The sequence below is a fragment of the Taurulus bubalis genome, assembly GCF_910589615.1.
Source record: "Taurulus bubalis genome assembly, chromosome: 5".
In the NCBI taxonomy this organism is placed as follows: Eukaryota; Metazoa; Chordata; class Actinopteri; order Perciformes; family Cottidae; genus Taurulus; species Taurulus bubalis.
In genome coordinates this window covers 6,008,066-6,021,253 of record NC_136593.1, presented here as the reverse complement: position 1 = coordinate 6,021,253, position 13,188 = coordinate 6,008,066, and the positions used below count along the sequence as shown (strand labels likewise).

The window sequence follows — 13,188 nt, the reverse complement described above, 5'->3', positions numbered from 1 at the left end:
TGCTCTGTTGCTTTTGTCGGACAAAATGGTGTGGGTACACAATAGCACCTGGCTGGCTGTGGATTGGTATAACAAGGAATTAAATCTGTAAACCCAGATAAATGATTTGTTTCTATAAACATTGACAGAGAAGTTAATTTATACGAATAAAAGGAATGTGGTACAGCTCCTCAACAACAGGAGAAGCACCTTTGTTGAGGCGTTACCTCGAGCAAAATATCAAGCATCAGTTTACCTATTCATCCCGCCATGAATACATATATTTCTTTGTCACCTGTCTGCTTGAGGTATACGAAAGGGAATCAATTAATGTTTCATCAGCGACATGAATGAATGGGATAACAGAGATGTCGCTGCAGGGAGAGAAGTGCTATTTCTGTGTCAGTGTCTTGCAGTTCTGTTCCTTTGTCACCTCACCTTATATTACCAGGAAGACGATCACATATGGAAATACAAAAACAGCCGTGAATAGACGTATAAAGAAGTTAGAGTGGTCGAGTGACTATTTGCAATATTGTTCAGTGAATATCCTTTCAAGCGTCTTCCAGTCTGCATTAATTATGATTCATGACCACTCTCGCACTTTGACATTTTTTTTTTCAGTGTTAAACATGTTTTTTCCCTTTTCACATTGCATATTTTTACACTGTTTGTAGGCTGCAACTACTGTAAAGATAAAAGGGAATTGTGTTGAATTTAGGTCTACTGTGTAGGTTTTGGCGACATCTAGAGGTGAGGTTGCAGATTGCAACCAACTGAAACTTCTCCTGGACGCCAAGCGTGTATGAAAACTACTATACCAGGCGTAACCAATATCATCTCTCAACCTACAACTGAACAAACCATCATCATCTTCAAACCAATTGGTGTTTTGTGCCACGTTGATCAAAAGACGGCGTAAATAGGTCTTAGACGTTCAGAATGTGAACACTTTTACTGTACTATTATACTATATCAGACACAAAAATACCAACTTGTGAGAAGGCATTCAATGAACGCCCGAAAGCATCCTGAATGCAGGCCTCCGAGGCCAGGATCTTGCGGTTTAAATGAGTTTTAAGTGTTTCTAAATGTAATGAACAGCTTACAGCAGCCAGATGAGACAGAAGGGAGAGAGAGAGAGACGTGTGACAAAAGGTCGCTCGTCCTTGGCCGGACGACATGCAGTTTGTCCGAACAGATTAAGCCACCAGGACCCTGCATCTTAGCAAATATTAACGTGAATCCATCCACAATTCATCTTCAAGTCAAGTCAGTACAATTAAGGAGACATCTGTCATCGCTGTAAACTTAAGTCTGTGTTGCTAAAATCTCATTTCCCACATTTCCTCCTTTGACAGGCAGAGATAACAGAGAATGCGTCACTTCTTTCAGGGCCATTCAAATGGGAGAGCAAACACTGATTAATTTCCACACGTTATTATAAAACTGCCAAAATAAGACCGAGGATGTCTCTCACAAAAAGTCGTAGCATTTGCTCTGCTTTAGGAGAGTTACCTTTTGGTAATTATTATTAATTTGGTGGTTATTCGGCATCTATTGCATCTTTTTATGTTGTACGATAAAGTAAAGATGCCATTGAACACAACACTTTTTTCCCTTTAAAGATGGTTTGGAATACATTTGAATCTTAAAATTTCCCAACATGTCCTCCCAGGAAATCGTGAACTGTACTGTAGAATGTGCAAAATGCCTTCATCGTCTTAAATAAGCACATGTTCTTGTTAGTTAATACATGTTTCTGCTGTGGGACTTGGAAAGAAGTGCCTGCTCTCATGTAAGTTTTTGGCATTGCTGTTGTATTGTTCTCTTAAAGACAGTCTCACCGCACGGAATAAAGTGATTATCAATCATGCCTCTGTTATAAATCCCCAAATACTTCATAGTCCAATATGTGAAGACAATGAAACCAGACACAAACCACTTACTTCATTCTGGATTGAATTTGCACAGAGAAAAAGCAAGATGTAATTCTAAGCAGTAGCCCATACACAATACCACAGCAGTGGTGAAATTAAGCCGGAATGGCATGAGGAGGGTTTTGCGTTTTTCTTTTTTCTTCTTCTGTGAATAGGCAGTGATGAAAGCACCTGCACTCTGCACACTGCCAAGCCGCCCCCAACTCATCAACATCTCAAATCCGAACCCCATTGAAAATTGAACAATCATGCATCGGTCCATATACACCTTTATGTTGCTGCGATTAATCACAGCGTTGTCAAAAAAAGGACGAAGCGGTTATTTGCGCGCTGACAGAATGATTCAGCGAGAGTGCAGAAAGCAAGAGAACCAGTGAGAGAAAGAGGAGTGAGAAGGATGCTGGCCATGACATAATCAGCTTTCCTTCTTGTTATTAACTGTCATTATCTTCTTCTTTTCAATCAGTGCTTGCTTGTGCGCCGAGGATGTTCTAATGAGTGGCACTGGGAAGCTATTATCGATATGTCACCAGCTCGCTTCAGTGGCGACAGATCTTGAAGCATAATAGCAGACACTTTTACCACATGCAGTCTATTATATTCAGCTGTCTCAAATCGGCACGAGGACGATTTGGCATTTTGGGTGTTTCAATTTGAAGAACCAATAAAAAGCACAAATTGAGCCAAAAGAAGGTAAAGTGGGAGCCTTCTAATACTGCATTCAATATTAGTGGCATGCAGCAGTGGCAGTGTTGGTGGAACTTAATAACCTTTTGAAAACCAAGCCCTTTTTTATTTCCCGAAAATGAAAAGGTGGTCATATCCATACTAAAACTGGGTTAACTACTCAACCACAAGGGCTATTTGAATAATTTAAAGTGATACAATACCAATTATATCACTTTAAATGATATCATTTAAAGTTAAAAAGGGGCGAGGGGTGTTAAAAATGTTTTAAAACACTCCTATTTAGATAGAGACCTCATTTATAATATGGCAGAGTACAAACAAACAAAAGATCCTAGGCACAGCGAAAAACACCAATACAAGGCTATAATAATAAATAAAGTCATTAAAATTTAAGGAAAATAAATCAGCTTAGACGCGAACAACTTGAAGAGAAATCAGGTATAATTAAAAATGTAAATTGCCCTTTTAAGTGAGGTAAGCTTTTAGATTGTTATTCCATGTTGCAGGTGCACGAAGAGATAAACTGGATTCTCTAAGCTCAGTAAAAACCAGCCGGCACCTGGAACATTATCCAGTCATTTGAACGTGTTCGATATAAAGAGAACAAAGCAGTAATGCAAGCAGGTAAATAAACACAACAGTCAGGGCCTCATGAATAAATAAAACCCAGTGTTTATCACACCTAAAGTTCCTTTCCGTCGCCCATGTCTGGGCCAAAACGTTGCATTTGAACACACCTCAAAGACTACAGCCAACTACGTGCGTGAGAGGAAAAAGCACTCCCTACCAGCAGGGGGCAGCACTCTGCATTTGTCATTCAAAAAGGGAAACTAGGAGATCTAGGACTGCCAATATACAAGCCGTTATTATAATACATACATGAAACAAAGCAGTGTTTGCCAACCGTTTTCACACCACTCTCACTCGCCACTAAGCGTCGTTCCAGATGGCCATGTCGCTGTGAACATATTTGTGTATTTGAATGATCAGATGAGAGGAAGATAAAAAATGAAAATGGCTGATGGCTGACCTTTACAGAGAGAGAGAGAGAGAGAGAGAGAGAGAGAGAGAGAGAGAGAGAGAGAGAGAGAGAGAGAGAGAGAGAGAGACCTCAGCACACAGCTCACAATGATGAGTATTATAATTATCTGCAGTAATAAATCCTAGTGCAGAATGATAAACAGCATCCTAGGGGTCAGAGTCGCAGCTGAAACGTTGCCTGTATAAAATGTCTCCATAATCCAGTCCTGATAAGAACGTTGCCTGGATAAGCGTCCTTTTACAAATAGGGAATATACTTTTTCTTTATGATGGGCTCAACTTAATTTATCAAAACAGGTTGAAAGAAAGTGTTGCATTCAAAGTAGTAAAAAACATTTCAGGTTCTTATTCCCCCCCCCCCACACACACACACACACACACACACACACACACAACCCCTGTCTTTCTGTATGTGTGAGGACCCTCCCCTTAATCGGACCTCAGCCTTTAACAAAATACCTAATTCCAACTCTTACCCTAAATCTGACCTGCATTGTAAAAAACAAGTTTGAACTCTCAAACAGGCTTTTGAAGGTGAGAATGTCCTCACTTTCCAAAAATGTCCTCACTCTGTTAGGTAAACACTTGTTTGGGTCCTCATTATGTAGCATGAACACATACACACACACACAATTTTGATGTTGCTCTTTTTTTTTTATAAATCTGTTAATTCATCAGTATCTATTCATGAAAAATCAAAGTACGACAGATAAAAATAAATATAAATATCAGTATGTGAAAACCTGAAGATAAAAATAACATTTGCTTCACAAACACTGAGCAGCTTCACCACTTGTTTTTAATTACATGAAGGGATTCTTGCTGATCTGCAGTATAATCAGCTGCTTTTGTCCTCCTTACCCATTTCTCTCCTCACCTTATATTAACAGAAGCCTTTTTTTTAACATTGCTTGCAATGAGAGGACCCCGTTTGGCTGTATTCTTGCAGCAGGAAAAAAACATATTTTTTAATTCCTGGGAATGAAAGATGTAGGTAAACTTATATTAAAATGACCAAATTCACAAAGTTGGTATTCTTGAGAAAACATCAAGAGTAAGCTATATTTTGAAAAATTCATTATTATCCAACTAAAAAACCAATGAGAGTAGCAAGCTAGCAGCTTCAAAAGTCGATACATCTAATGGTGTTTTGTTTTTTTTACTTTTGTGTCACCAAGTCTGCAACACCAACATCCCTTCTCTTCAGACCTTCCTGAGTTTAAGCTCATTGTTGTTTTCAGCTCCAAAACACAAACACTGTGTTCAGCACCAAGTGTCAGACAGTGTCACCGCACGGAATAAAGTGATTATCAATCATGCCTCTGTTAGAAATCCCCAAACACTTCCAACTCGTCACATACGGATGCTGGTCAGTGGCCCTCTGCGTTTGATGCCAACACACAGAGAGGTAACCTTTAGCACCTGTGTGCAAATCACCGGGCTTTCACTAACTCTAACTTCAAGCTGACGACGTGTAAAGAACAAGAAAGTATGCAAAGACCACTGTTTGAGGCCCGTGTGTTGACTTATTTTACCTTACTGTGTCAAGGTGTTTGACCATTTGGATGTTTTTCCATTTAAAAAGGTGATATGCCAATGCTGTGTTTACAACTTGTCTTTGCTGCCCTGAAATGGCCCCAAAAGCTATTGCAGTTAATGCAGGTTAAGAAAAAAATCTGTATCCCGTTCAATCAGTATTTCTTGTAAATCGTGATATGTCATACAAATACAAGCTGTAGGGTTAAAGATACAGCAGGTACATCATTTGTTGATACCAAATCCATGTTCACATGCTACATGAAGGACACTCTTTATATGCAGTGCATTAAGGAATGCATTCATGGTTTTCTCTCAAAAACTAGATAGAAATGTACTTAAGGTGATTTTAAAATATAAAGTAACACTACAGATTGTTCCTGTTGTGCTGGCTCAGTAAATAAGGCCAACTTATTTTATTATAAGTTGTGAGCGACTACTGAGACCGCGCTTGCAATGCTATGACATTGAAAATAGAGCTGACAACAGCTCATTTCGCAACGAGCCGCAGGGCAGCGGCACCGACAAAGACTAAATGAGTTTCATCAAAAAGCAGAAGGGAGCCGTTTGAAGTTGCAGTCACACAACTGGGACAAAGCAGCAACATCCAAGCAAATACTTGCAAACCTCGTAATGAGGTTTAGTTATGCTGCACGGCCGTGGACAACAGCGTGCACGGAACAAATGGCCACAGTTTAAATGTGATATTTGTGCTCGTTCTAACAACGTAATGGGGATCATGTCAATTGCAATACGTTATGATTAACAATAACTTCACATTACATCGTAATTGCCCTTTTTGCAACCCATTATTAACTTTGACAGTAGCTATGAGCGTAGCTTTGATTATTTCATAACCGCTATGATTCTGACAAATCCTTTGGCAATATTTAACAACAGTTTGCTCCAGAGCTAACCCTCTATGATACAACAGTCACATTTTAGATAACCAAGTACAGAGCATATACCAAACATAAATATGAATGCAAGTTCCACTTTTCAAAGGACTCAACACTTTCCCCACACAAATTAATATTTCCTTTTGCTATTGCTACTGACTAAGGACCACAGTATGTGATCTCAACGGAGATTAAAGAGGAGAAAAGTTTGTAGAACTGAGGAGCCTATTGAGACTGTACTTCTGAAATCTCTACCCATGAAAAATGTCAGAGTTTCTTTTGCTGGATTTTGGTTTTCGACCAAAAGTACAAGGCAACTTTGACGGGCCGTGATCAACTCCCCACAGGAGCAACGTAACGTCTCATGTTCAGTGTTTTCTTTCTTAATTTTCCTGGTCTTTTGCAGACTTCTCTTAATAAATTGCATCATTCCAGTGTTTCAAACACTTTGTCTGTTAGCCTATAGCAGTGACCTCAACCTTTTTTCAGTGAAAGACAAAGCATTTTTGGTAAAAAAAAAAAAATAATAATACACAGCGCTATGCCATCAGTGTCTGATTTAATATAGAATATATATAATCCAGTTCATTAACTTATTAAATAGCTATTTTATATATTTCTTAATGGATGCTCATTTTAAATATATATACATGCACACACAAACAAATCTCAAGTACCCCCTTGGAGTGCCTTCACATACGCCCATTTGAGAACCACTGGCCTATAGGATACAGTATAATAAGGCTAATTTGTGAACTTGAAATACATTTTCATCCAGGCTCCTGTAATTTTCTGGCTCATATGATGAATAAATGCAAGCAAATCACGTCCATACTGAGAGAGCACTAGGAACCTATATTCGCCAATAGTGTTTTCACTTGTTGGTGAATTAAACCTCGTCTCTTGTGAGGGAGAGTACAAACTAACATCCATTACCCGTTAGTTGTGTTTCATCTGCCAGAGTTGAGCAACTTGCACCGTCTTAAAAAGTTTGGTGACTTTTGCCCGACTTCAAACCGAATAACTGAGAACACCTGCGGTGATGTTGCTGTTTCTCTGGTAAAATAGATTTTTTTCTCCAAAAAGGTAAAGTAAAAATAAAAAAAGAGCCAACCTGAAGATGTAAGACATGTCTAGTTGTTTTTAGGATGATATTGGATCCCTTTAGATTACTGTCCAGGAGCTCCAATGAACCCATTTAGTTTTTAAATGGTTTTGTCTGGCTGCTGGACTGAATTATTTAGAGGCATGAAGGTTCAACATATTAGTTTCTTATGTGTCTGACCCAATGGCAACCCATAAAGCTCATTATTTTTAATTAATTTCATGTTTTTTGTCCATTACTGTCTCTTTTACTGACTCTGCAAGCTGTGTGTCAACAATCATTCACGCTTAACGGCCTCAGATTGATATACATATGTTAAGATACAGCATATGTCACGTTCTAATACTGAAATGTATTGAGTTATATTTAGTGCTTACTATAGTACTTGAAGGCCTAATCCATTTCACACATCCTGCTCCATTACAAAACAATTCTCAACTTATGCGATGCACCATTCAAACCATTCAACCACCAAATCAATCTCACTTGACTTTGCTTCTACCTGCAAATAATCAGCTTTTTGTGATACTTGGGCTGGGTTGCACCAACAAGGATTCATTATTAAACCGGCTGTACTTAAAGTCGTGTTGCACCAAACTAGCCTAAAATTAAGAAAGATTTAATCGAAACCTTTCTTTAAAAGTCTGTTTAGTTTTTACTATTAACCGTTAATTCTGTTGCAGCAAAACTTTAAACTCCAGTTTCAAGTTGGATCCAGTAAGTTAAGAGCAGACTCAACCCAATTGAGTTGTATGAAGCTGCAGCCAAATATGCATTAAACTCCATTTAGTTTTGTTTTAAACTTGGATTTACTAAACAGAGTAAAGTTCTGCTTAATCTTGACTCTGAATATACTTTTTTAAACCTAGTTCTGTAAATTATCATTGAACCAACGTCTAATCAAAATCAAAACCTCGATCAAAGTATAATCATACTTCAAAGCTCAAACTTCCCCACATCTGTAATATGTGCATTGTTTTGGAAGAATGAGAGGAAATGTTGATTCATTGAATTATTTTAATTATGGTTTGGTTCATGAAACAGATTGTTGTTTTCGATTGTATTGATACGTAACATTTAGAATACGGCTGCTGGATTTAATACCATGAAATGTCTTTGCAGCACAAAGCTTCTTTGCATTTTGAGTCAATATCAAAACCTTTCAATATATCTCACACAAACAGTGGTGAATGTAGATTTATTTTTATCTCAAGTCAGTGCCTTGGATCATTTGCTTGCCGAGTAATTGCCTGCTATGTGACATAGCCGCTGACACGGAGGCGGTCCGGGCTTACTGACCAGCTGAAAACCTTTCAGGGTCTCTGTTTCTCCATTAAGCGCTGGAAAGAGGATCCGGCGATGCTGAGGTTTAATGGCTTAAGGCTCCCTGTGAAATCACAACGGGGGGAGACTTTCGCTCATCACACCATCAGCCAGGAAGTACCTGAGAGGCGGAAATCATATTCACCTTGTGTTCACCTCTCACCGGGCTCATAATTGCAGGAGATGGGTATGCTCAGGGTCTGGAGTCCATTACCATACACCCATGGACGATGATTAATGACCCAGTGGGAACAAACAGCGAGCGACCCGCTCTCAAACAGCGTCCGTAAGCTCATATGCCACCAAACACACGAGCACACTGGGAGCTTTTTTTTTTGCAAGACCTTGTTTTGCACTTCAAAAAAGTTCAGAGAAAAAAAGTGCAGGCGTGACTCGCTTGCAATGTGTGTTCGCTTTGCATGTGCACATTGGTGTGTTTCTGCATGTACACCTACGAGGGCGTATGGCGGCAGTCATTACCATCATGTCACTCTGATTAGATTCATTACCCTGAGTGCGACCATCAATAACACTAATGTGTCTGTTTCCTCAATCTGATACCTTTCTTTAATGACTACATTGCACCACTGAATTAGCGCTGGTGATCAATATGTAATGAATGCAACGGCAGCAATCTGACAGCAGGAATACGCTATGTGTGTTTATGCAGCTGGGCATTTGCGGCGTATGAATGACACGACAATGTGTAAGTCATTTAGCTCGAGTACTTGATTTGTGTGTGTCTTTTTACGCCATGTAGTCCGGACTAATTGCAAAGTAAATGAATATGTGCGTCATTCGCGCCGGAACGGGGGTGTGGCTTATCTCCGTAAAGACAGTTACTATTTACGGCATCCACCATTGAAATAACCATTAGTTTTTATATTTTTATTGTGGAGATTCCACAAACGTCGGGACATCAAAGGGTGTATGGGTTCATAATATTATCCGTAGGCGCACACAGCTCCGACTCCTCCAGGAACTTCGTCTGAATGCAAGAGAAATGTCAACTTGCGTGAATGAGGTGAATTTTTCACAACGTCACAATTCACACTGAATTTTGTTTGATCATTTCTATTTCATTAAATTGATTCCATTTCAAGCTCAATGGACAGAACTAAATTGGCAAACACGAATAGGTTTGATAATACGTGTACCGTAAAAGTCGGGTCACAAGTCTCTCCTACCTCCGGTCAGTGTCCCCACTGTAGCGGGCTAGAAACAGCGCTAGCTAGCGCTGTTGCTGCTACTGCCCGCGTCCCCTCTGCCCAAGTCGGGTGTCGAGCCTGGTCCCGCTACCTTTGATGGTTTTCGGGCAGCTAGCGGAAGTTAGCGGAGAGCTAGCGGAAGTTAGCGGGGAAGTAACGGAGCGCTAGCAGGAGCCCCAGCTGGCTACAGCGGGGAGCTAACGGGGACACTGCCCGAACGTAGTAGCGGCGCGTAACCCGACTTTTATGGTAATTCATACGTCAGTGGTATACTCATGTAACGTTCACGGTTCCTTAGTATATGTTCTTATTTCAACCATGATGTTTTTACAAAACTTAACCAACTGCGGCCTTTTCAAAGTAACAGTGCAGCGTTTAGTAACACGCAAAAAAGCCTAAAATGCATTATGATGACACGCAGAATGTTCTTCAAATGTGCAACTACGCCTTCTCATGAAATCCGGTCTATATGTGTGGCGTGATCCACGAAGAGCTCTTATCCACTTTAATCTTCCAGCAAATGCCACGGAAGACTGTGGGAAGCCTCAAGATCAAGGATTGTGCTGGTCGTGTGCAACTTTTTTAATTCCTGTTTACAGAGCATTTTCAATGCAATGCTAAAAACATTATAATTCCGAGTGGTTTGTGTGCTGATATATCTAAAAAGGAACACAAAAAACACCCCTGTCAGCAACATGCAACACCATTTCTCTCCATCTGTAAACAACAGGGATGTGTGTGCTGTGAAGGCAGGTCCCTCGTGGACGAGCACCAGGCGTCTCATCCCCAGCTACTCACCGATGGGGCTGGTTTCCCTCCTTTTGCAGTGCAGACCAGAGTGAAATTCTGCGCTTGGTATCGACTGAATGGGGCCGGAGTGTTCTCTGCCACCACTGATATGTTGTTTGGAGGCGCTGTGGAGGACAGGAAGAAAGCTTTGTGAATCAATTTGACAAAACATCTGATTGACAAAAAAATAAAATGCAATGGATATTCTTAAACCGTTAGAAAACATTCCGCTCTCGCTCGCTCGGTGCAATCCAGGAGTTGTTTTGTGATGAAATGGCGTAGGCTTCAACATGTGGGCGGTGGCCTGTTCCTTGTTCTTGTCCTATTCTGTGCCGTTAAAGGGTCAAATAATAACTCTGGAGACGCTGATTCCATTTCCATCATTTCTGGGATTTATTTTCACTTTACAAAATCATAAGTCTAACATTAGGTCAAAGACTGTGCCGATGTCCCGTTCTACATAAAGAAAATAAAACCTGAGATTCGGTCTGATCCTTATTATAAATAACTCCCCAAAAAAAGCATTATTTAGAATATGAATATAACATCCAATCATATGGCAAAGGAATGTCTTTAGATCGTTCAAATAAATGATATGGCATGATTTGTAATCAAAACAAAATATTTGGCTCCAACAATGTGGGTGGCAACACTGACTGCCGAGAAGGAGCGAGCAATGCTGCTGTGTCTTAAACTTTATTACATACATACATGACATTTGCTCCAAGCAACTGGGGGTTCAGTGTCTTGCTCAAGGACACTTCCACATGCGAACCATGGGCAGACTGGGGATTGAACCGGCTACCTTGTGATTGCAGGACAATGACTCATCCCCACTCATCCCCACGAACGAACTCCGGTCAGATGTTAAAGTTGAAGCAGACTTAAAAACAAATCTGGAGACCTGCTTTATCCATCCAACGCAAGGACCTGCTGAGAGAATCTCCACTTGAAATGGAAACTGAATGGGTGGGGGACAATATATTCAGAACTCCCCGGGGCTCATGTGAGTCGGATGAGGCCGATAAGGTAGGAAATCTCATACATATCATATCGCTATCCCTCCATCGGGATCTCGCTTGGGATTCCAGCTAGTGTGCCATGGCAGTGTAAAGGGAAAAAACACGTGAGCAAGACTTCACAGCATTACAGAGGAGCACCGGGTGGAGGAGGAGGTAATGAATGGAAATCTCTCACATCCCCCGGAAAATCAGCTGTTCAACATGCAGGCCTACCAGAGTCCGTGCATGGCGGCTTATACATGAATATAAATACTCCACAGACCATATTGTGGCTGGTTCTTGGGAAATATCAACAAGCGCGCTCTTAAGTGACGACACTGCAGCAGATGATGGCCAGCTGCACGAGGATCTCTTGAATTTTGATGAGGACCGCTGAGTATCAAAGGCACTTCTTCACAAGCCGAAGAGGGCTTTGAGATGCAGAGTTGTTCGTGTTTTCTGCACATCTACATGCCTTCCCCTTTGTGCGGCCTTTCATGCAGCATCATGCGTAGGCATCGACTCGTCTGCTGCGCTTTATTTTCCTTTTCAGATTTCTTTTTTTTTGTACAATACTTCAATTGGCCCATGTTCTATTTTAGAACGAGGCTTTATGTGAAATCCGTCGAGGACCGCGCCAGTTGAGAGACGAGTCTCTTCCGGGGTTACAAGTCGTGCTTTGAGGCGAACACGGTGAGGCAACAAGAAAAAGGTCACGTGGGGGGTGGGATTGCATGTGTCACTTAAATCTATCAAGCGCTTTTAAAACAGACATGCGGAGGGAAATTAATTGATTTAAGGTGGGGGCCGGTGGGGATTTAGCTGCTTTGCTGGTCGGGGTGCGTCCGTGTTTCCACATCACTTAATTGCTTATTGATGGGATTCATATGGTAGTAAATTAACCTCCGAACACTCCATTAGCGCACTGACAAGCCTGCCTCAACCTGGCATATGATAAACTGTCAGAGGTGTCTATTCCTGACCAATCATTCCCGAGTAGCCGACACAGAAGCAGTGTCAAGTGGTGAAGTGCTCTCCAGCGCAGTGAAGTTGCTCCGGTATGCAGAGCGTATAATCAGGCCCAAAACAATCCAACTTTATATATTTATGATATTGATCGCTCGTTTCCATAAAACAGCATCATACTCCAGAGTGCGGTGCTGTTTTATGGAATAGAGCTTGCTGCAGTCCAGTAAATACCGTACCGTCGTGAATTTTGGGTCTTTCAAAGTGCTCCGAGTGCTGCGATACTATGTAGTTAAAAATGATGATTCATTTTCACAACATCAGCGGCCGTAAACGCAACGAGATCGGGAGAGTCTTCTGCAGAAATCTGCAGGGAGTTTTAAACACACTAAACCACCACGCACATTTAATTCAGACAAAGATAATCTCATGGAATTCAATTCTATTAGATTAAAAAACATTGTCAATTTACAAGTTTCCACTTGACTGATAAGACATTGATAATCCCCTGACTAGTACGTCTTCAAAGCTCTAATAAGGAGATGCTTTGTTTGGTTAGAATAAAATCACTAAACAACCTTCTGGTCCAGTCAGCTCAGAAGCAGAGATATATTGATCCAGCTTTCTGTGCGGTGGATGGTCACCTAACGGGAGACACAGCCTCAGACGGCAATAAAGCTCGGTGAAATATTTGACGTGATTAAAAACAGG

The 13,188-nt window shown here is 40.8% G+C and overlaps 1 protein-coding gene across 1 annotated transcript in view; it reads right to left on the bottom strand.

Moving 5' to 3' along the window:
- igsf21a (immunoglobin superfamily, member 21a) overlaps positions 1-13,188 on the bottom strand; it is a gene marked incomplete at both ends in the record, with an annotated part of 166,536 nt that overhangs the window by 20,848 nt on the left and 132,500 nt on the right. Inside the window, one exon of the mRNA XM_079217800.1 lies at positions 10,520-10,635. Within this exon, the coding sequence (XP_079073926.1) occupies positions 10,520-10,635 (116 nt within the window). The remainder of the gene's footprint in view (positions 1-10,519; positions 10,636-13,188) is intronic.